Below are 22,921 nucleotides of genomic sequence, written 5' to 3' on the forward strand. Positions count from 1 at the left end.
ATAAAAAGAAAAACATAACCTAAACTGAGTATGTGAAGAAGTTGCATTAAAATTTACCATGGAGATGCTATTTTAACAGAATACAGACCCACTGTTATTTAACTTTTGATGATTGCAAGTTTTGCTGCAGATTAGTAACATTTACTCATGTATGTTTGCATTGTCTTGCAGAGCTGCCAACAACCAAATTAGGTACACATCTTGAGAATAGGGTCAATAAATATCTTCGGACACGGTGTTCGGGGGCAGGGGAAGTTACCATCAGAGTGTTATCAAGTTCTGACAAAATGGTTGAAATTAAACCTGGAATGAAATCTAGGCAAGTACCATTATTGTTTTTTGTATTGTATATAGAACTCTTTGTTATTAACACTGAATCGAGTATTCAAACTAAAAAAAATCTACGGTGTCAGATTTTTGAGAATATTGGAACAAGTGACAAACATATAAATACTGGTTTCCCTGCGATTAAAGATCACTTTTTGGGACTGGACTTTCCATGGTCTTTAGCAGCTTTGGTCTCAAATTGGAGTAATCAAGATAAGACACGTTTTAAAATGGGACCACAGAAAAGCAGTCTTTAATTGGAGAATCTTTAATTGGAGGGATCTTTAATTAGAGGGAAACTGGTATAGTAGAAGTTCATAAAACAAAACAAAGACAACTAAAATATGAAATGTTGGAGAGGTGTGTCTTTACTCATTTATTTGTTCTCTTATATAAACAGATTTTGTGATACAGGAGAATTCCCAACGGATTTTCCTTACCGTGCCAAAGCCTTATTTGCATTTGAAGAGATTGAAGGTGTCGATGTGTGTTTCTTTGGTATGCATGTTCAAGAATATGGTGCAGATTGTCCGCAACCAAACAGTCGGTAAGTTTTATGGATTTTATTAGCTAATTGGCAGACATTTCTAAGGTCATTTTCAATAAATGATCTCAAAATTCCTGTACTAATTTTTTTAAATATAAGTGTGACATACATAATAAGTTGTCGGGAAATGTTATTACAGGAATGTTGTATGTTACAAGCACTAATTCAGCACTTTTCCTTAAGGTTATGAGTATGGGGTTACCCCAATGGTATGGATTATTTCAGCCCCTTTTGTGGAATGATAGGAATATGTCCCTTAACACTGCTACGCCCATACAATTTAACCATAATGGCGATGTGAGTTATGGGTTATTCTATATTTCATTCAGATGAACTAATTTTTTTCAGCTTCCTACATCCCAAAAGGTCTTACTAATATTTTTTATTTTGTTTTCCTCAACAGGAGAGTTTATATTGCCTACCTAGATAGTGTACATTTCTTCCAACCTCGTGCTTACAGAACGGCTGTTTATCACGAGATTCTTATAGGCTATCTGGAATATGTCAAATGTATAGGGTAAGTAGAATTTGGAGTGGAGGGGGGGAGACAATTTACAATATACCGACAGAAAAAGCCAGTCATAATGCAAGTTGCCAAAATTCATTAGACTGTGACATAGCTGTAAACCAACCTGAATAAGTGTGTAACTTAAATTATAAGCTTACCGGAATAAAGCCAAAAAAAGAATTCTTGTGTTGGCCACGTTTTAGGAAAATCCAAAAACTGGGTATTTCGGTAATTACAAATAATGTGTTTAGGCCTATGCCTAAAAAAAATAGGAAATACACAAACATACAGCAAAGACCATTTTTAAATCTATGTTGAAGAGAAAAATGATCGCATAAGAGTGTTGAATTGCCTACTGTCCAGCAAGATAGGCCTATTCCAGCCTTTTTAGCTCATTAAATAAATAGTTTTTGTTGTCAAATAGAAAATAAATAAATGAAATGCCGAACCTCAATTTCATACATTTTGGGTCGGTCGGGCATGGCCAACGCAATCATTATAAGATACCTCTTTTTACATGCCATTTTTACAACTAAGAGAAAAAAACTTCTTTATTTTAATTTTGATTTTATTATATTACATCCAATAGAGGTTGTCCAGGTTGTTCATAAGATGTTCTAACTAGTCATCCTAATAAGTACATCATAATTCCCAATTGGCTTTATTGTCACAATTATTGTCACAATTATTGTCACCATTATTGTCACCATTATACTCCACGCTGTCATTAGCATTGGGAAATATCTGAAATTCAATATTACCTGTCATCCTTGATATATCTTAAAGTAGGTTATATCTTAAAATAGGCTTTCATTTGGTTTTTCAAAATGAGTAACCTTGATGGCTACCCTAATTGACAATGTTTTAAAATTTGCAAGTTTTTTTGATAAATTATATTATGCTGTGCATCGTGATACCAAGTCAGTACTCTTTGGGAATGACTTCAGGAAGACAATTGTGAAAATACAGTAATAGAAACATGCAATATTGTGAATTTGTTGTTTTTCTGGAGTTTTTTTCTTGCTTGCGAGAGTGCGGAAAGCCTTCTCGATTTCTAGTAGCCTCCCGCGAATTGCTGGGGAATTGGGACTCCTGCGTTAAAATCCATGACTTTCGACTCTTAGCAGGGTTTTCAAGTGAATGATTCTGAATGAATCTGTCAAATACGAAATACTACCACAATCTCAATATCTGCGCGCTTTCTTTTGTTTCTAAAATTGCTTCTTTGAACTTCCAGGTATGAATGGGCTCACATTTGGGCTTGTCCACCCAGTGAAGGGGATGACTACATCTTTCATTGCCACCCCACGGAACAGAAGATCCCAAAACCCAAGAGGCTCCAAGAATGGTATAAGAAGATGCTAGACAAAGCTATTCAAGACAAAGTAGTAATTGATTACAAGGTAATCTTACAAGTCTTTATTCTGTAGTTTCTCAAGATAAAGCCTACCAATCCCTAAATTTGAGTGTTGAAAGTTATGTACTTTTTGTGTTAGTGCATTAAATAAGAAATTAATTGTAATTATATATTACCTCAAAATCATGTTATCCGATAAGTTATGCCTTAAAATTCAATGTTTTTTTATTATTTAGGATATCCTGAAATCTGCATTAGATGATGGGCTTACTGGTGCCAATCAGTTGCCATACTTTGAAGGTGATTTCTGGCCAAACGTCCTTGAAGAAAGCATCAAAGAACTGGATCAAGAGGAGGAAGAACGACAGAAGGCTGCAGAGGCGGCAGCAGCTGCCAGTGCTGCTGTTGATGAGGTATTCTGCTGTAGTACCATTAATTTGTTAATTTCAAATTCTGGAATTAATTTGATTCTAAATGTTATTGCAAGTAAAATGCATGTATATCATTATATAATTCCTGTTTATATTTTATCAGAGTCAAACCGGGAATAAGAAAAACCAGAAGAATCAGAAAAATCAGAAGAAAGCCAAGAAGAACAAAAATAACCCCAGGACAAAGAACAACAAAAAGAGCAACTTTCCTCAACAAGGCAGCGACTTATCTCAGAAACTTTTTACCACCATGGAAAAACATAAAGAGGTAGGTTTTAAATATCTATTCATATAAAATTATCAAGTTTATGATGACAATAAAAACAATGACTTGGTCATTATGCTGCGAATAGTAAATTAAAGTACAATAGTACAAGAAACTATTTTTAAGAGTTGAGAATATTTTAATATCCAGCACCAAGGAAAGTGGGTTTTCAGAACGTCTCACATTTGTCTCGAACATGTCAGATAAAATTTAAAACATTATGAACCCATGAAAAAGCAATGTATATTCTGTCTCACTATTTTTCCATTCCGTGGGTATCACTTCTTAATCGTATACCTGTACAGTAACTTCTCCCAATTACGTACCCTCCGTCCGAACAGAGTTCGTAAATGAGAAAATTTATAAATCAGATGGTGTGGTGATGGTAGGCCTATGCTACAAGGTACAGGGCTAGGTAGGCCTAAGCCTTGTAATGGGGGGCAAAATTTTGTCACAAAATATGCCTTGGATTTTACTGTTTTCAGTAACAAAATACTTTACAGAAGTCAAAATTGCCTGTGCTCACGGTGGAGTATCTCATTTGATGAGATTTCCGAATGACCATAAAATGGCCAAAACGAGTGGTATTATTTTCTTCTTGAAGATCACGAATCCAGGTGAAGAGCATCCCCAATGAACAAAAAGTGAGATTTACTGTACAATATGCCTGAACAAGCATGCACGGCTTAAAACGATTGATATTTCCTGCTTTAAACTTTTATGTTACTTATTGGTTTAAAAGTTTCCTTTCTTAGCTGATGTAACATTTTATGTTATTTTTTAAGACGTTATAATACCTTTTGTTTTACGTCACTTTACTGGTTCAAATATTTTCTTTCTGACGTAACATTTTATATTATTTTTATAAGACTTTAATACAATTTTAAGTGTTTTTGTAGTTAAAAACGATTGTTTTGTAATGATGTATGTCATCACCACAAATTGGGTTCATAAAATCAAGAATTTGTAATTGGGTGGTCCGTAATTGGGAGATGTTACTTATTTTGAGATAAAATTTATGTTAGAATATGTTCTATAAGTTCTATTATTGTAATGTTATCTCATTAATGTCATTCTCTTATTCCTTAAACTTACATTACTATTTCATTGAAGCAATTGTATAACTTGTTTACTGTTTCAAATAGTTGAACTTTTGCCAAAGTTTCCAGGTCATTAACCATGAATTGAGTCACAAGCTTAACATGTGATTATTATTGCAAGTGTAATAAATTGATCCTGAGAATTACAGCTCCCATTTTTATATCATACAGATACAAAAGTACAGTCTCTCCACAGTATTCTTGGAAAAACAATTCTATGTAGCACTCAGCATGTTAAAAGCACTTGTGTTAAGCTAATAGTAGTCATCAAGCCATTAGTTTATGGACTGTTTTTGCAGGTTTTCTTTGTTATCCGCCTCTGCGACAACCCTGGTCAGAACACTGAGCCTATTCAGGATCCAGATAGCTACATCAGCTGCGACTTGATGGATGGACGTGATGCCTTCTTGACGTTAGCTAGGGACAAACACCTTGAATTTTCTTCGTTAAGACGAGCCAAAAACTCTACTATGGTCATGCTTGTAGAACTACACAACCAAGGCCAAGAGAAGTTTGTCTATACTTGTAACCATTGTAAAAATCATGTTGAAACAAGATACCACTGTCTGGTTTGTGATGTAAGTAAAACTGGAAATGGTTTTCATCTATTTATATCAATTTTTTTTATCAGTATTTAGCTGTTCTTATACAAAATCCAACCTTTTCCATTAACAATTTCTCAACTTACATTTTAATTATGCTTTGAATATGCATGTAAGCCCACATTCTTAATTTATTCAGTACAATAACTGACTGCGATTTTTTAGTATATAAAATTCCTGAAATTTTTTTTTGAAAATAATAATTCATTAAATTTTAGTGTAAATTGTGTAATACCAAATCTGTCACAACTTTCATACTTAGGCACAAACTAACGAATATAAAATATGGAGTTGAGAGAAAAAGTGAAGAAGGCATCCCTCAAATTCTTGCATGGTCATATAAATAATGCAATGTAATCAGATTGATCCATTATTTGTGAATAATAATAATTTAATGATGGCTTTCACCAAAATTGCATTGAATATTTGAAAAGGATTTCTTGGCACTGAACCAACATAATTTGAATGCTCTATTTCTTCCTACAAAGTTTGGTTTCCTGTTTGTATTACAGATGAATTTTTGAAATACATGTTGACATTAGGCCTAGTAAATCGTGTAATGCTTGTCTTTCTGTAAATGGAATAATTTTTATCTTGTTTGTGTATTGAAGCTAAAGTTTGGCAGTTGTGATACTTACCTTCTAAGTTAACTGTCCTAAATTAATATTAAATCCATTCTGCAGGAGAATTGCATGTTTTTGAAGAGAATCAATTTATATGATAATATTCTTGTGTCCTCATAGAAATATTTCATTTTGTCTTGCAGGATTATGATCTCTGTGTACCTTGTTATGGTAAACTTGGACATGAACATAAAATGGAGAAATGGGGTCTTGAGATTGATGTGGATGGAGGAAAGGGTGGTATGCGAAATCCACAGGATGCACGCAAAGAATCCATTCGCAGATGCATCCAATCGTTGGTTCATGCTTGCCAGTGTCGTGATGCTAATTGTCGCATGGCAAGTTGCCAGAAAATGAAACGTGTTGTACAACATACAAAAAGCTGCAAAAGAAAAACTAATGGAGGCTGTCCTATATGCAAACAGCTTATTGCGCTGTGCTGTTATCATGCAAAACATTGCTCAGAGCAGAAATGCCCTGTACCATTCTGTGTAAATATTAAGCACAAGTTACGTCAACAACAGTTACAACAGAGACTTGAGCAGGCGCAAATGTTGCGTCGGCGTATGGCTGCTATGCAGGCCCAGACTGCCCCCTCGGTTATCCCGCAAACACAGGTTACTAAGCCATCAGCAGGTGCCATTCAGTCGAGTCAGGAGGTTGCAGCTAAACCTGCTCCTCCTGTTCCTCAACAAGTCCAACAGCCTCAACATCCGGCCAGCATGGATCCACAATCTGGCATGAAGCCCCAACTAGTTCCACCAGTCGGTGCAATCAGAGCCGCCCACGAAGTGCAGCAGGCAGCAAGGGAGGCATCATTAAGAGGGGCTCCTAACGCAATGAGACCAACAGGAAAGCCAATGCAGAACCAACTAGGAGGTCACATGTCGCAGATGACCACCCCACAACAGCCACAGCAACAACAGCAGCAACAGGTCCTGTTCACCATGCAGCAGCAACAACAGCTGGCACTCAAAAATCATAGTGCTGCCAATCCTATGATGCAACAGCAAATGGATTGGCAGCCACAAATGGCTAATCCAAACATGCAGCAAATGTCTACCATGCAGTCTATTCAGAATAATCCTAATGTGCGTATGCCAATGCAAGGTACAATGCAGCCTACCATGCAAGGTGGTATAATGCAGCGACCTAACTTTTCACCACAACTTTTGCAGCAACTTCTTCAGACTCTGAAATCACCATCCTCGCCTCAGCAGCAGAAGCAAGTGATGAGCATCCTAAAATCAAATCCATTACTTATGGCCGCGTTCATTAAGAGATCTCAGCAGCAGCAACAAGGTTTGCCACAGCAAGCAGGACAACCACAGCAACAATTTCCACAGCAACAACAACAGCAGCAACAACAGCAGCAGCAGCAGCAACAACAGCAACAGCAACAGCAGCAGAGGCAACAGTGGTTGCGGCAACAGCAGCAGCAGAGGATAATACAAGCCCGTCTTGCAAGTCAACAGACTCAAATACAGTCCCAGATGCAGCCTCAGATGCAGCAGCAACAGCAACAGATGCAGGCGCAGCAGATGCAGCAGAATACTCAAATGAATCCATTTAACCAAGCACAGGTTCAGTCACAGCTGCAGCAACAAAGACGCAACCAACAACAGCAGCAGCAGTTGATGTTGCAGTTACATCAGCTGCAGCAAGGTAACAATGTAAACATGCAAGGTGCCAATAATCTCCCATTTCAACAAATGCTTCAAAATCAACAAATGCAAAACCAAGCAAAGGGTATGGTGCCAAGTCAACAGCAACCAATGATAGGGGGCCGATCCCCTCAACAAGTTATGCAACAAGTCAGGTCGCCGCAAACAATGGCTACCGCGGCAAATTCGCTAGGGCAGGTGCGGTCTCCGAATCCTCCGCCGAGGCCGCAGTCTCAACCAGTGCCTTCACCAAGGACTCATTCTGCACAGCAATCTCCCCACCCTGCGTCCCAAACGCACTCCCCGCACCCTGGTGGTGTTGTTCCTGATGCCATGCAAACTGACCAGAGCATGCTATCACAAGCCCCGGGTATGAGCCAGCTACAAAGTCCAGCTACCAACCCAACGTTAGGCCAACAAGGAGACCAGGACTTAGGGGCAATGTCAAATCAGGACCAATTATCACGACTGGTTGACCAGTTATAAAATCTTTAGTATATAAAACAAAGGACTTGTAGTAATTGTTAATACTGAACAGAAAAAGTAATTAAATTGAAAATAACTTTGTATTCCTATCTGAAAAAAATCATCTCTTTTTCAGAACAAAAAGTACAAAAAAAATTTGAGAAAAGAATGTAAGTTTTATTATTGATATTTTATTTTATATTTCCATTGTCATTCCTTATGATGTATTGACAAATCAAGACAAGGTTTCAAAGAAATATGGAATACTTGTAATGTTTTAACTTGTCTGAAAAATGGTATTGGAATTTTGTAGCTAAGAAAACTTTTCAAAATAATATATCAGTTTGTATAGGTAGGATAATGATGGGGTCATGGTGACCTTTCATGAAAATGCTTCATGTAGAATTATAGACATTTTCAAGATGCAAAGAATTAACTTCTGTTGGGGATTATTTCTTATATTTTGTTCCTCGTGTTCTAGGATGTTATACTGTGATCGCTGTAAAACAAGGGAGTTAATCCTGAATCGGAGCATATCCCCTGCAAAATAATCGTAGTCAAGTGACGTGCATTGTTTATTATGTTCTCTTTTGCTTTAGTAATTGTAGATGGGAAATCATGTCAAAAAACTAAAATAATGATAATAAAATTATGATGATGTTTAAGGAAAATGTGAAATTGATGTACAGAGGTACACACATATGTGTTATTTCCTACTTATTATTATATGATATCAATAAAACTATCGTAATAGATGTGTGCACATTTTTCCAATTTTAAATCGGAGCTTAAGAGATGTATGTGTTACTGTCACCATGCTTGCTGCTATGAGGTAGAAGGCATATTTTTCAACTCAACAAAAATGCTATGATTAAGGAGAGAGAGTCAATGAAATGAGTTAACTCCCATTCAATTCTCCCGTGTGTAAAGAATAACTAGATGTACATTTTTTAAATGAATTAAAACTTTGACAAATGAATTACTTCTCGATACGTTTTTAAATATTTGTTGATGATGTAACATAATCTGCCAAGTGGTATTTGACGGACAGAAAACTGATCGAGTGCAACAGATTGACATTGGACAGTTTGATGATTTTGATTTTCATTTCATTTATTTTTCTCAAAAACATTAAAATTTACGAGAACAGAAAGAGCAAGGAACAAGATGAGACAGAACACACCAATATCGAATAGGGGCCCTTCCACCAAAGAAAAAAAATGCTTACAATGTATAATTTTGCTTATAGATCAACCATTTGAAGCTACACTTCTATAAAATCTGTAGTAAACCAAGCATTCATAATTTTGGTATTTAAAATGGGGCAAATTTAAAACTTTAATACTACACAAAGATCATCATAAATATCTCATTGTTTTATGAAGCTTTAATCAAAAATTGTCTACACAATCAAATTTATTTAACAAATATCAATGATTGGTTCATATACAAGAGTGATATAACATCATGCCCATATTTGGGCACATCACAGATACAAATGGATTATTTCTTCATCATTATATTGAGAAAAAACATCTTACAGAATGTTATTGGAAAGACAGCAAACTAATAAAAATGAAACTACACTTAATGTTAAAATTTAGTAAAATAAAAAAAAATACATAGGCCTAATAATATAACATATTAGATAATATGTATAATAATATATATATATATATATATATATATAATATTTATTTACTAAGTACATGCATAAAATATCTGCTACAGTACAAGGTAAATGGTCGTATTTAATTTGTTTTTATCAAATCATATGCTATTAATTTACTGAAGGTTTCGTCGAAAAAAAAATTATATACAGTACAGTAATCCATAAAAATGTTTTAAAGCTATCTATCGGGTGCATAGACCACCTTACACTACATTATAATTTTTGCATAGACATAAAATTGTACCTTATTTAATCAATATATTTTTGTTAAACATGTAAGAGTTAAAATAATGTGCATAAAAAAGCAACTACGGTACTACAACAAGACCACCATTAAGATCAAGTTATATGCAATACTGTACATCTCATTTCGACCCTTTTGACAAAAAAAAAACAAAGAAAAAGAAAAAAAAAATGAAAACAAAATTTGAAAACTATTATCAATTAATGACAATAGTCGATCAGAAATAATGTTTTACAATATTTCGATTCTCCATAATTTTACAATAATCGAGTCCCCACTTGAAAATAGCTCGAAACAAAAACTAGGCCTATATGCAGCAGTACACACGGTGCTGCTGGGAGCCTTTGTTTTTATTTTGCTATCTACATTATTAACTCCGTAAATTTAAACAAAACACAGAAATAAAATTTAGGCTCATAGTTAGCGGGAGCACGAGTTATACTTTAAAATTAGTTTTAGTTGTGCCAGCCCCTTGTGGACACCTGTACCCATTGAGAGATGAACGAAACTGTCGTGGAGGGGAAAACATTTTTATACAGAAAATGAAACATAAGCACTTTTGTGCAAAAAGTGACAATGTTAAAAAGTTGAGTCAAAATGTAATTTTTTTTTTCAACTTATTAACATGAGCCTTGGGCTCCTGCTGGAGGTTTTATTTATTTATTTTTATTTTTTTTATAAAAATGTAATGAGCCGGTAAAGCAACACATGTAGGCTAGCAGATTGAGTGGAGGATGGGCCTAAGTACCAGTAATGCAAAATGTAAATACCGTATATACTCGCGTATAAGACGAGGCTTAAAATAGCAAATCACGATCAGAAAACAGAGAGTTTGATTTTGAAATTGACATGTTCGTTACTACTGAAATGAAGCTACTACTATCACTCTGAATGAACGCAATTTTAAATGCGATGAAATAAGATTTTGATAAACATGAAAAGCCCATAAAATGGTATTATTTGGAAGATTGGCTCTACATTTGGCTCCTTTTTAGCCAGCTGGATAGTGTATTAAGACTATATAAAAAAGCAGCAAAAAGTCTTCGACACAAGAGAGGCGTGTTATATACCCGACATACAAAAATCATCTAACTCTTATACTCGGGGGTCGTCTTATACGCGGATCACCTTATACGCGAGTATACGGTGGTACATACATATTAATACAAAACGATGGATAAGCCTATTTGTAAGCAAGGCTGTAGGATGTGGTCAAGCCAGTCGATCATGTTAGGCATGACAACCAATATAAATTAGTCAAGACGTCATTATCTATAACTTTTTTTTTTTTTTAATTGTCGAAGCAGCTCGGAAAAAATACTTTGTTTTCTTATTTAGCAAATAGTTTTGCCAAAGGCATCCAGTTGGAGGAGAAAATAAAAATAAAATTGTATTGATGAGCAGCAGTGTGTAGTACTGTAATGGGATTGATACATTCTTTAAATTTATGTAAGGAAGAAATATAGGTAGGCCTATCTTATTTTTGGAGATTTTAAGTCAGCGACTCGCAAAATATATTTTCCCCCAAAATTTCTATTTTTTGTAGCGAGTGCGCTAACAGACCAAAAATACAATTTTATTTTTATTCGAAACCATTGGCGGGCGATGGGTTCGCTAACACAAAGTATTAAAAAAAAGTCTCGCATTACCTATCAGTTGTGTGTAAGAAACCAAATTGTCCTTTCTGATACAATAAACTGTTCATAGTGGCGCGCCAGTCGGAAAATGGTTAATAGAAAATCGATTAAAATGCCTTTCAATACTTTGAGTTTGTATATCAACCCATTTTCCTCCACAACATGAAGGTAACACGAAGATTGCGCTGTGATTTGAAGTTGAACCATTCTCTACTGGATAGCACTTGTAGAATTCTAGAATTCTCTGTTTCAGGAAGCAGAAATGGATCATTCTCTCCTCGTTCGAAAGATGCAACCTGGGTAAAATTCGCACGCCGAGCAACATAACTAAAGAATTCTGTGTTACCTCCCTTTGAATTGTCCATATAAAATATGTACGCATTTGGTTTAACATATCTCAATACCTCCAAAAGCGTTTCTTTTGAGTTATGGAGGACCCTCACAGCCGATACAAACTTGCTGCATGTAATAATATCGGCATCGGAGAGTATAGCTTTTAAGTGATCATGTAAAACCGTCGAACTTCCGATCTCTAGATGAAAATACTCAGCAGTTAAGCTCGATGGTCGATTTATCTGGGATGATAAACAACCAAATGCAAAACGCCAATGAGGGTGTTTGTCGAGGACAGTCGCCTTAATCCTAATTTGTCCATATCCGATCTCGTTTAAGAACATTCTAACACCGAATAAGTCTGTTCCAGGCCCTCCGCCCAACGCGCAGACTCTTAGACAGCCGTCTGAAGCTCTTTCCAAAAATGTTCTGAAGTCGTTTTGACACATCATCCGTAAGCCATGGAACGTGCCGTAGCATAGTACGGGGAAGTAAAGAAACACGTAACATGCTTGGTACATTGGGTTGTAAAATTGTACGTCAGCTTTACCGCGACGCAGCGATGAACTTGTGTAACAGTTGTTAAGCTCCTTTACGCGATCTTCAAGTTTCAAATTTTGTAAATTTCTGCTGTACCTCAATATTTTGCTCACAGCATTTTCAGTAATATGCAGAATCGGTTTCCCGAGAGGATGATGTCTGTCCATTATTTACAAAAAATGTATGTACTGTTATTGAGTAAGTAGATTAATTATACACAATTAGAGTTGATACTTGTGTTGTCTTGGTTCGTTCACGTCTATCACATCGAGAACTGCTTGATATCTGAATGTTTTTAGAGCAATTTATTTCTTTTATAGGCTAGGTACACTGCTATTCCGAGCCCATGCGCATAAAATTCAGCAAATCAAATTCAGAGTTAATTTTAGCCTATTAATAATTCCAACGATGTTTCAAAACTTAGCTCCTCCCACTGGATATCTGAACGAATGAACGCACACACGTTATTATGTATTCATTAACTTGTATCTCGAAAAATCGCGGGAAAAAAATTCAGTTTCGGAATGTCACTAACAATACTGTATTAGGGTCAGTATTTCGAAGTTCCATTATTTCCATATTTCGGAATGTCGCTTATAATAGGTCACTATCTCTGAGTTTTACTACACAGTAGGCCTATCCTAGATAGATGATAATGATATTGATAATGATTATAATGATATTAATGATGATAATTATATTGATAGATGTTAATAATGATACTATGATATGATGGTATTGGTAATGATGGTAGGCCCTATTGGTAATGATGATATTGATAATTATGGTAATGATGACATTGAATGGTAACATTGATATTAATGGCATTAATACGATGAAATTAATAATGATGACATTGATAATGATAACATCGATAATAATGACATTAATGCGATGGCATTGATAATGATGACATCGATAATAATGACAACAAAAGATATAGGTTCGGAATATCACTTTTATAGCAGGGACGTATCCAGGATTTTGAAAGGGGGAGCCGTCTTGCGAGGGGGTACTAGTACCAAAGGATGGGTTTTGGCCGGAGTGTCTCCCTCCCTATGGCTGGGGCCTGGGTCTGCCAAGGTCTCCAGCGAAGCCCCTGGGAAGTAGCGCATTCTGAACAGTTTTTTAGGACTGTTGTGAGAGATTGAACAAACATACAGATAAAGTAAAAATGGTAATAGACGCATCATAGGCCTGAAGAAGAATGTGCATAAAAATCCAGATCAAATCCTGAAATGAAATTTATGCACCCTCCCCTTAGCAGTTACAAAGACACACTCTGAGTGAGGTGCCGACTGGATAGAGTTTAATGTCATATCCAGAACAACTACCGTAGGCCTAAGTTTAACTTAACACGTTAATACCCTATAATAATTATAATGATTGGACGAATAAAAATAATCATTTCCCGCCTTTAGCACAATTTCTTCACTTTGTATTATTATTATTATTATTATTATTATTATTATTATTATTATTATTATTATTATTATTATTATTATTATTATTATTATTATTATTATTATCATTATTATTATTATTATTATCATCATCATCATCATCATCTTCATCATCATTATAATTATATTAGTATTAAACTACAGTATATAATACAGTATAGTTTGCAAAAGGAAAAAACAAACTACCATACAATATTATCACGTTTCTGTACCTTAGCATTTCTGTACCTTAACATTTCTGTACCTTAATATTTTTGTACCTTAACATTTCTGTACGTTATTTCTGTACCTGTGACTTACGGATTTAAGTTGAATTTAAACTGTTTTTTTTTTTTTTGTTTTTTTTTTGTTAAAATAGTTCAAAATACCAACGCTGGTCATGGTAATTTCAAGCATAATAGTAAGCATATAGGCCTACTCTCCAAATTATATCAGTAATTTTGTGCGTCTTCCAGAAGGGGAAAGTAACATAGTTTTGGAATTTCACTACTTGGTGTTTTCTGTTATCTGTCCCATAGTCAATATCCACTTTGATTTTGACATTGGTAATCCTCCCCCCCCCCCACCCCCAATCTAGAAAAGCAATGTGCGTTGTTTTATTTTATTTTAAATGACAGATATACACGATGTGTATTGACCTCTGTTAGATTTTTGCGATCTCCTTTATTAAAATTATAGTCCTACTGGTATTACAATACTGTTCCAGCATTTGAGGTATGAACGCACACAAGTTATTAGCCTATTCATTAACTTGTACCTCGAGAAAAGCCAAAAAAAAAAAAAAATAGTTTCGGAATGTCACTAACAATTTTGTACTAGGGTCAGTATTTCGGAGTTCCAATACACAGTATCCATTGCCTGCTCAGTATTGAGCCTGCTAGATGATAATAATAATAATGATGATAATGATGGTATTATTATTATTATTATTATTATTATTATTATTATTATTATTATTATTATTATTATTATTATTATTATTATCATCATCATCATCATCATCAACATCTCCACAAATAGAAAACAATCATTTTCCGCATTTAGCACAATTTCGTCACCTTTTATTATTATTATTATTATTATTATTATTATTATTATTATTATTATTATTATTATTATTATTATCATCATCATTATCATCCTTAACATTTTCATCATCATCATAATTATTACCGAGTAGAAGTATTAAACTATATAGTATATAATACAGTATAGTTTGCCAAAAGGAAAAACCAAACTACCATACAATATTATCACATTTTTGTACCTTAAAAGCTTGCGGCTTACGAATTTTTTTTTTTTTTTTTTTTTTTTTTTTTTTTTTTTTTTTTGTTAAAGTAGTTTAAAATACTAACGCTGGTCATGGTAATGTCAAACATAATAGTAAGCATATAGGTCCACTCTCCAAATTAAATTGGTCATTTTGTGCGTCTTCCAAAAAGGGAAAGTAACATGGTTTTGGATTTCCACTATATTCTGTTAATATTATTATCAATAGGCCTATCAATATTGTTATTAATAATATTATCATTAATAAAATTATTGATTTTTCCCCCGACGAGGTGTCAGGTTTCCCCGACGAAATCAAAGTGGGCATGGTCGAGCTTCGGTTAAAAGGTCTCGAAAGTGGTCATGGGGGCGAGGCCCCGACAATTTAGGGGTTTCAAAGGCTTATTTAATCGATTTTAGAGTCTACTAATATGTAAAAAATACATATATTTTTTTCTCCCCAACAGTGGGGGGGGGGTGTCAGCTCTTCCCCCGCCACCCCGCTGGCGCCACCCCTGGTATGAACGCACACAAGTTATTATATATTCATTAACTTTAAAAAAACAGGGAAAAAATAGTTTCGGAATGTCACTAACAATACTGTACTAGGGTCAGTATCGTGGAGTTCCAATACACAGTATCCATAGCCTGCTCAGTACTGAGCTTGCTAGATGATAATAATATTAATGATGATAATGATGGTATTGGTAATGATGGTATTGATAATGATGATATTGGTAATTGTAATATATGACATTTAATAATGATGACATTGAAAATGATGCCATTGACAATGATAACATATGACCGGCCTATATTTGTATTTGTATTTGTAACTTATTGTATCTCGAAAAATCGCGGGAAAAAAATTCAGTTTCGGAATGTCACTAACAATACTGTATTAGGGTCAGTATTTCGAAGTTCCATTATTTCCATATTTCGGAATGTCGCTTATAATAGGTCACTATCTCTGAGTTTTACTACACAGTAGGCCTATCCTAGATAGATGATAATGACATTGATAATAATTATAATGATATTAATGATGATAATTATTATATTGATAGATGTTAATGATGATACTAATAATGATGGTATTGGTAATGATGGTAGGCCCTATTACCAATACATTGATAACATTGATAATGGTAACATTGATAATAATGGCAATAATAATACGAATAATGATGACAAAAAAAATATATAGTTTCGGAATATCGCTTATATAGCAGGGACGTAGCCATGATTTTGAAAGGGAGAGCCGTCTTGCGAGGGGATACTTGGTGGGTTTTGGCGGGGGTGTTCCTCTCCCTATGGCTAGGGCCTGGGGCTGCCAAGGGCCCTTGCGAAGCCCCTGGGAAGTAGCGCATTCTGAACAGTTTTTAAGGACTTTTTTGAGGGATTAAACAAACATACAGATAAAGTAAAAATGGCAATAGACGCATCGTAGGCCTGAAGAAGATTGTGCATAAAAATTCAGATCACATTATGAAATGAAATGTATGCGTCCTCCCCTTAGCAGTTACTAAGACACACTCTATGTGATTTTTTTCGATCTCCTTTATTAAGATAGGCCTACTGGTATTACAATACTGTTGTAGCATTTGAAGTAGTTTTTAAGTTCAACACATTTTAAAATAAATTAAGTTAATGGCACTGTCTGCCATCAACAACTCATTAGTGATTTTATCCGAACCCGACCAGTGGCATCGCCAAGGAGGGCCAGAGAGGGTGGGGGAGGGGAGATTTTAAAATCACTCAATGGATATTTAATTTATATTTTGTAGTTTTAGATTACAGTACAGTAGGTCTATACATATTGGCAATCACAGGCATTTGTACAAACTCACAGTATTTTGTTTGTTTGTTTAATTTATTTCTCTATTTCTCCACACACATGAACATTATGAACATACATAACATATAAGATTTGCTGAATTCAGTATACTACAGTATACTATAATATATTAATTTATTTACAAATAAATAAATAAATGAATATAGGCCAATACTGTAAATATAAATGAATTCTGCTCTATAGTCACCTGGTCGGTGACCCCCCTCTCTTTTTGTCTGGAGTAATACTCTTTAATTGCAAATTTCAATTTGTTAGTGTAGGCCTTTTCTGTATGAATTTTTGTTAATTGTTTAATTCTCTGTTTTTAATTTTGTTTGTTCTTTTAATATGAACATTTCGGTGTGTGCCACCGATATAAAGGTGTAATTTCCAATAGTATTCTCTACACACTTTTCTTGTTGCAAAACAATGACTAAGTAGGCCTACAATACGTTCCTGGTTATTCATGTTTCTAAAATTTAACTCTAATTCGTATTTCAGATCAAAATACAATAGTTTTATCATGGTTTAAAATGCTCTGCATGAATAAACTTCTATAAAACAATATGATGTTCATTTTGATCCTTTAATTCCATAGGAATGTTACTTGATTTATACATAATTATTTGAGAGCAAACTGGCAGAGGTAACATAAGATACCGTAGCCATTTATATTGTGTGGTTCTTCCAGGGACGAAGCCCCTGGACCCTAACCGGGCGCCCTTCGTGGCCCCCTGGCCCCCAGCATTTGGTTTCTCGTTTCGATCAGAACACTTGTACCCCCACATAATAGCACGGACCCACACCGCCCCCTCCCCCCTAGAAATATTCTGGCGCGCCACTGAACCAGACAGAGGTTTTATTAGGCTGACTGTCTTTTTCAACAGTATCGTACAATTCACTGTTAAATTAATCTGATTTTTTGTCTTTATCGGATAATTGTGGTATATTGTGATACAATCAATTTCTATATTGGGGTTTCATCTTTATTACGATGTCAATAGATCTTTGTACATGCTGATGCGAAATGCTTTATTTTAATGATTCCGGGCCCCCCACTTTTTGGCGAAAAATATATAATGTCTGGAGATTTTTGTATGGCTGCTGAGAAAGTTTACCTTACCGTTTTCATGAGGGGGAAAACATTGAATTTTGAAGAACAAAGTCATTAGATCGACACCTAGCTCAAAAGTCGAGAAAGGTCATATTCCGCCATCTAGAAATCAAAATTTTCCCGGGGGAGGAATGTTGACCCCACCACCTAGATTTGATTCTAGATCTGCATGATTCATATTCCCATTCATCTTATAAGCAGTGGCGTAAAAGGCGGTGGCCAGGGGGGCAGACTGTTCCCCCCCCCCGACGGTTTTTACCGGGCTGACCAAGCCGTCGTACCGGGCTGGGTAAGAAGAGAAAAGAAAGATGAGAGAGGGAGGGAAAGAGATAGAAGGGGAAAGAAAAAGAAAGGAAAAAGGAAAAGAAAAAGAGAAGAGAAAAATAAAGACAAGAATAAAAAGGAAGATATAATGAACAGATATCACAATACCCCGGCCTGCAACCCCTTCTCCATTTCAAAAAGTGTCCATATCGCATTTGATCTAAGCCGCCAGGTATTCTCCGCAGTGGTGTAACCACCGGGGAACAAGGGGAAAATATCCATCTGTGGAAAATCTTTCCCCATTGAATGCCCTTTTCACCCGGGAAAGTGCCTGAAAATCTCAAATTTCAAATCCAATATTTTGTTGAAGTAGGCCAATTTCCTCTAAAAATTGCACATTTTAGGGAGTTTTGATCAATTCCGACGAAATTAGAAAACAACATTTTTTAATATTAAAGCTTGTGCTTGCTCTCCTTTGCCTTATAAATTATAACACATAGTCCCAAACTCAAGAAAGAAAATTTAAGGATAGATCGTTTATAAAAGAAGGGCCTCAATGTGTAATGATGTTGAAAGAATATGTTTGTAATAAATAAATCCATAAGGAAAATGCTTATATTCAGTTCAAAAAAACGAGTGTGGCCATATATAACATAAGAGCATCTCTTGTTGAGGTAGGCCAATTTCCTCTAAAGATTGCACATTTTAGGGAGTTTTGATCAATTCCGACGAAATTAGAATTTAAAAAACCAAAATTTTTCGCGCGCTTCGCGCGCATTTTTTAATGTTAAAGCTTGTGCTTGCTCTCCTTTGCCTTCTAAGTTATAACACATAGTCCCAAACTCAAGAAAGAAAAATTAAGGTAGATCGTTTTACCTAAAAAAGAAGGGCCTCAATGTGTAATGATGTTGAAAGAATATGTTTGTAATAAATAAAGCCATAAGGAAAATGCTTATATTCAGTTTAAAAGAACGAGTGTGGCCATATATAACATAAGAGCATTTCTTGTTGAGGTAGGCCAATTTCCTCTAAAAATTGCACATTTAGGGAGTTTTGATCAATTGCGACGAAATTAGAATTAACAACACAAACATTTTTCGCGCGCATTTGTTAGGGTTAAGGCTTGTGCTTGCCCTCCTTTTCCTTCTAAGTTATATAAAAACATAATAGTCCCAAACTTGAGAAAGAAAAATTAAGATAGATCGTTTTACCTAAAAGAAGGGCCTCAATGTGTAATGATGGTGAAAGAATAGGCCTATGATTGTAATAAATAAAACCACGATGAAAATGCTTATATTTAGTTTCAAACACACGTGTGTACCCTATATTAATATGTCGTATTGTTTTCTATGTGGGGGGGGGGGGTGGGGTATCACATCAAGTCATAAATTACTAACCGGGAAAATTATTACCTTTGCCGCCACCCCCCTGACCCAAGACCCCTGTTACGCGCCTGCTTATAAGTGGGCCCCCCACTTTGAAAAACGTTCCGCCGGCCCTGGTCGTTAAAATGGCCCCGGAATAATTATGGCCCCGGAAAAATGGCCCCAAATGTTTGGCTATTCCCTTGAGCAAGGCACGTTACCTGCATTGCTTTTGCTTCTCTCCACTAACAGGAGCATAAGTACCTGTAGTATATAGGGATGCTAATTCGCTGATTAGCTGCTGCTGCAATAATGTGAAGCAGAGGCCATACTATGCGCATATAGGCTAAGTCTCTATTATTATTACATGAGGTAATTTAATACCTCCATAATATTAGATGATCGCCAAAGGTTTATTAATTTTCGTTAGATATTATCATTGTTAATAGGCCTATCAATATCTTTAGGCCTGTGGATAGACCGGGCCGCGCTAGGATTCGACCGACGGGAGGTCTTATACACATCTAGATGTGTATAAGAGACAGGGTAGTATGGATTCTTGTGACGAGAGAAAAGTTGGCGTGGTAGGCCGTCCCCAGTCTCAGAAAATATGGCATTAGGGGTTTCAATGCTTTTATTTAATCGATTTTAGAGTGTTTAGGTAGATATGCCTGTCAGCCTCCGACGAATAGTGGTTTTTCTCACCGGGGGGGGGGGGGCTGTTCCCCTCCCCTTCACCCGCTTGAGCCACCCGCTGTGGATAAAGCTCTGGACCTAGTTTATAGTGCAGTATTTTATAGTAGATATTTATTAATTTCTTATTGTTATCAATTAGTAGGCTATTAATTGTTATTAATCCCTTATCAAAATTAACCACGGACTCAAGGAAGAACAACATTTATAATTCTTTTTGGTATTGTATTTTCTATGTTGTATTTGGGTTTTAACCGTGTATAAATATAGATTATGGGCCTATTTCGGAATGTCACACTGTGGACGTAGAGTGTCTGTTTGGTAGGCCTATATATAGAGCATTAATACCAGTTATTATGGAGCGCCACAATGGCAAATTTGATAGCTCAAAATGCACATGGAAAGGTGGTACACTGAGGTCCGGGGATAATCTGAATTGGAACTTACATCACACACTGTATATTCAATAGCCAGTCAACGACTTGTCCTTCCATGGAAGCTTAATGATTAATGTTGGACAAGGAAGTATACACTAATTCTTTTCACAGTGTTGTCAAATCAGTTTTATGTTTTCGATTTTTGCCTGGTTAGGTTACCGAGTGTACAAAAATACAAGAAAAATAATAACAAATAACGAAGACAATTATATAGTAGCAAGGAAAATCATTGGCAGAGAGAGGTGTTGATGAGAGCATAGGCCTAACATCTTTGGAATAGACTGTAAAAAAGCAAATTATTACAGGAAACATTCATCCACGACATTAAGTTTAATTGTCAGCACATTGTAAAAAATAGATTTAAAAACTAATTGTTGCCATTGTCCAGGCCATCTATATAATTATATATTCCAGGATGTCACAACATTAATAATACCGATAATCTTCTATTTTTGATCCATTTTTATAGCAATAAACTCGTTTAGGTCTACATCCTAGGAGTACAACTCATTTAGATCTTCTTCACTGACTTTAGGCCCAGTATCTTGAATGTAAGTATTTTTTGCACTTTAATATTTATCTTTCAATTAATTATTTAATTTGTCCGTATTTTGTGTACATGTACGGCCATTTCTAAAATACGGATTAGGTTCTCAGTGTATGATACCAACAAATAATAATAATTAAAAAAAAAAAAAAAAAAAATAATAATAATAATAATATTAATAATATTAATAATAATAATAATAATAATAATAATAATAATATCATAATATTATATTAATAGTAATAATATTATAATAATTTGATAAATTTAGGCCTATTTTTTTTATGCTATTTTGACCTGAATCCGCAGAATTCGCATTTTAGAAATGGCGGTTATGTACTGTATAACAATTAATGGGGAAATCTTGATACTTATATTATTTTTGGAATGTCACTCGCAGTACACTGTGTCCGTATATTGGTTATCATATTATTGAATGCCAAAAGGGCAACTTTCAAGCACAATCGAGTCCGCTTGAGAGCTGAGTGGAAGATTCAATCCACGGTGTCATTCCGAAATGTACTAAAACTTACCAGTAGCGACTGCAATATGCTATAATACGGTCTGTGCCCTTTTGGCGTTCCATATTTAGAAACTTCAGGCTAGTCATCAAAAAGAGGAATAATCGAATTGGCTTGCCATTCAAAGTTGCAATTTGGTCGGTGGAAGGTGTGTAGGCCTATGTCTTTGGAAGTAAAAAATAACAACCCGAGTTGACGTTATGGTTTAGGCCCACACAGTCATTTGTACAACTAGTTCGTGCTATCATAGCCTACAGCTCATCCGTCTGGCTAAGGTTTCGCAGTGAAGATAATAAATAGCAAGGTAAGGTAGCCAGACTAGGGCCAGCCCTCCCTGGCCCTGTCCTCCTATCTATGCCCCTTCTGTTCTGGCCTGAGTTACCCACAGGATCAGGCCTAGCATAGCCAGGCTAAGTTAAGCCCGTGTTCTTTCGCGCCAAAAAAAATAAATAAATTAATAAAATTGCCATTGCCTAGGCCATAATGTGCTAGGGCACCCTGTTTAGGGTTAGGGGGCTAGAAGAAGATATTCGACCTCAGCTGCATACATACTAACTCCTGCTAGCAAGAGATGGTTCTTCCTAGCTAGGCCTAGGCCTAGGCTAGCCTAGAAGGAGTTGGAAGGAAGCTCGAATGCTGGTCACTTCGGCCCAAAACCAAATCGGCCAAACCAATTCAGCCCAAACCATCTCGGACCAAAATTAACTGGCCCCATACAACACTTCGGTCCAAAACCAACTTGGCCCAAACCACCTCGGCCCAAAACCACCAAACTTGGCCCAAACCACCTCGGACCAAAACCAACTAGGCCCAGACGACAACTCTATAAAATATATCTCTATGATATTGAATTATTCAAGACGGCAGGTTAAAATAGTTGGGTGGTCCCTAGTGTTGTGAAATGAATAGTTGACTTTTATTGTCAGTTTTTGCAAGGTGCTACGTTCATCGAAAAACATATTGGGTGTTGCCAATTAATTTGAAACAGTTTAACAAAAAATATTTACCAGAAAAAACAGTAGTGCGATTTATTTAAAAAAAAAACAAACCCAAAAAACATGGCTGGGGCAGCGAGCCTAAAATAACAGTAGGTCTAC

At 35.6% G+C, this 22,921-nt stretch overlaps 2 protein-coding genes across 4 annotated transcripts in view; both read left to right on the plus strand.

Moving 5' to 3' along the window:
* The window catches only part of LOC117112986 (CREB-binding protein-like), a 32,308-nt gene extending 23,440 nt beyond the window's left edge, over positions 1–8,868 (plus strand). For all 3 annotated transcript variants that reach the window (XM_033256209.1, XM_033256207.1, XM_033256208.1), the window contains 8 exons: positions 172–319; positions 728–874; positions 1,278–1,391; positions 2,620–2,785; positions 2,976–3,152; positions 3,274–3,438; positions 4,835–5,113; positions 5,904–8,868. In XM_033256209.1, coding sequence (XP_033112100.1) covers positions 172–319; positions 728–874; positions 1,278–1,391; positions 2,620–2,785; positions 2,976–3,152; positions 3,274–3,438; positions 4,835–5,113; positions 5,904–7,910 — 3,203 coding nt within the window. In that variant the 3' untranslated portion in view covers positions 7,911–8,868. The remainder of the gene's footprint in view (positions 1–171; positions 320–727; positions 875–1,277; positions 1,392–2,619; positions 2,786–2,975; positions 3,153–3,273; positions 3,439–4,834; positions 5,114–5,903) is intronic.
* A 13,065-nt stretch (positions 8,869–21,933) lies between these two features.
* The window catches only part of LOC117112982 (histone acetyltransferase p300-like), a gene marked incomplete in the record, with an annotated part of 58,911 nt that continues 57,923 nt past the window's right edge, over positions 21,934–22,921 (plus strand). The window contains 1 exon segment of the mRNA XM_033256205.1: positions 21,934–22,128.

Source organism: Anneissia japonica, unplaced genomic scaffold, assembly GCF_011630105.1.
Source record: "Anneissia japonica isolate Jap-2015-1 unplaced genomic scaffold, ASM1163010v1 scaffold3066_len296678_cov185, whole genome shotgun sequence".
NCBI lineage: Eukaryota > Metazoa > Echinodermata > Crinoidea > Comatulida > Comatulidae > Anneissia > Anneissia japonica.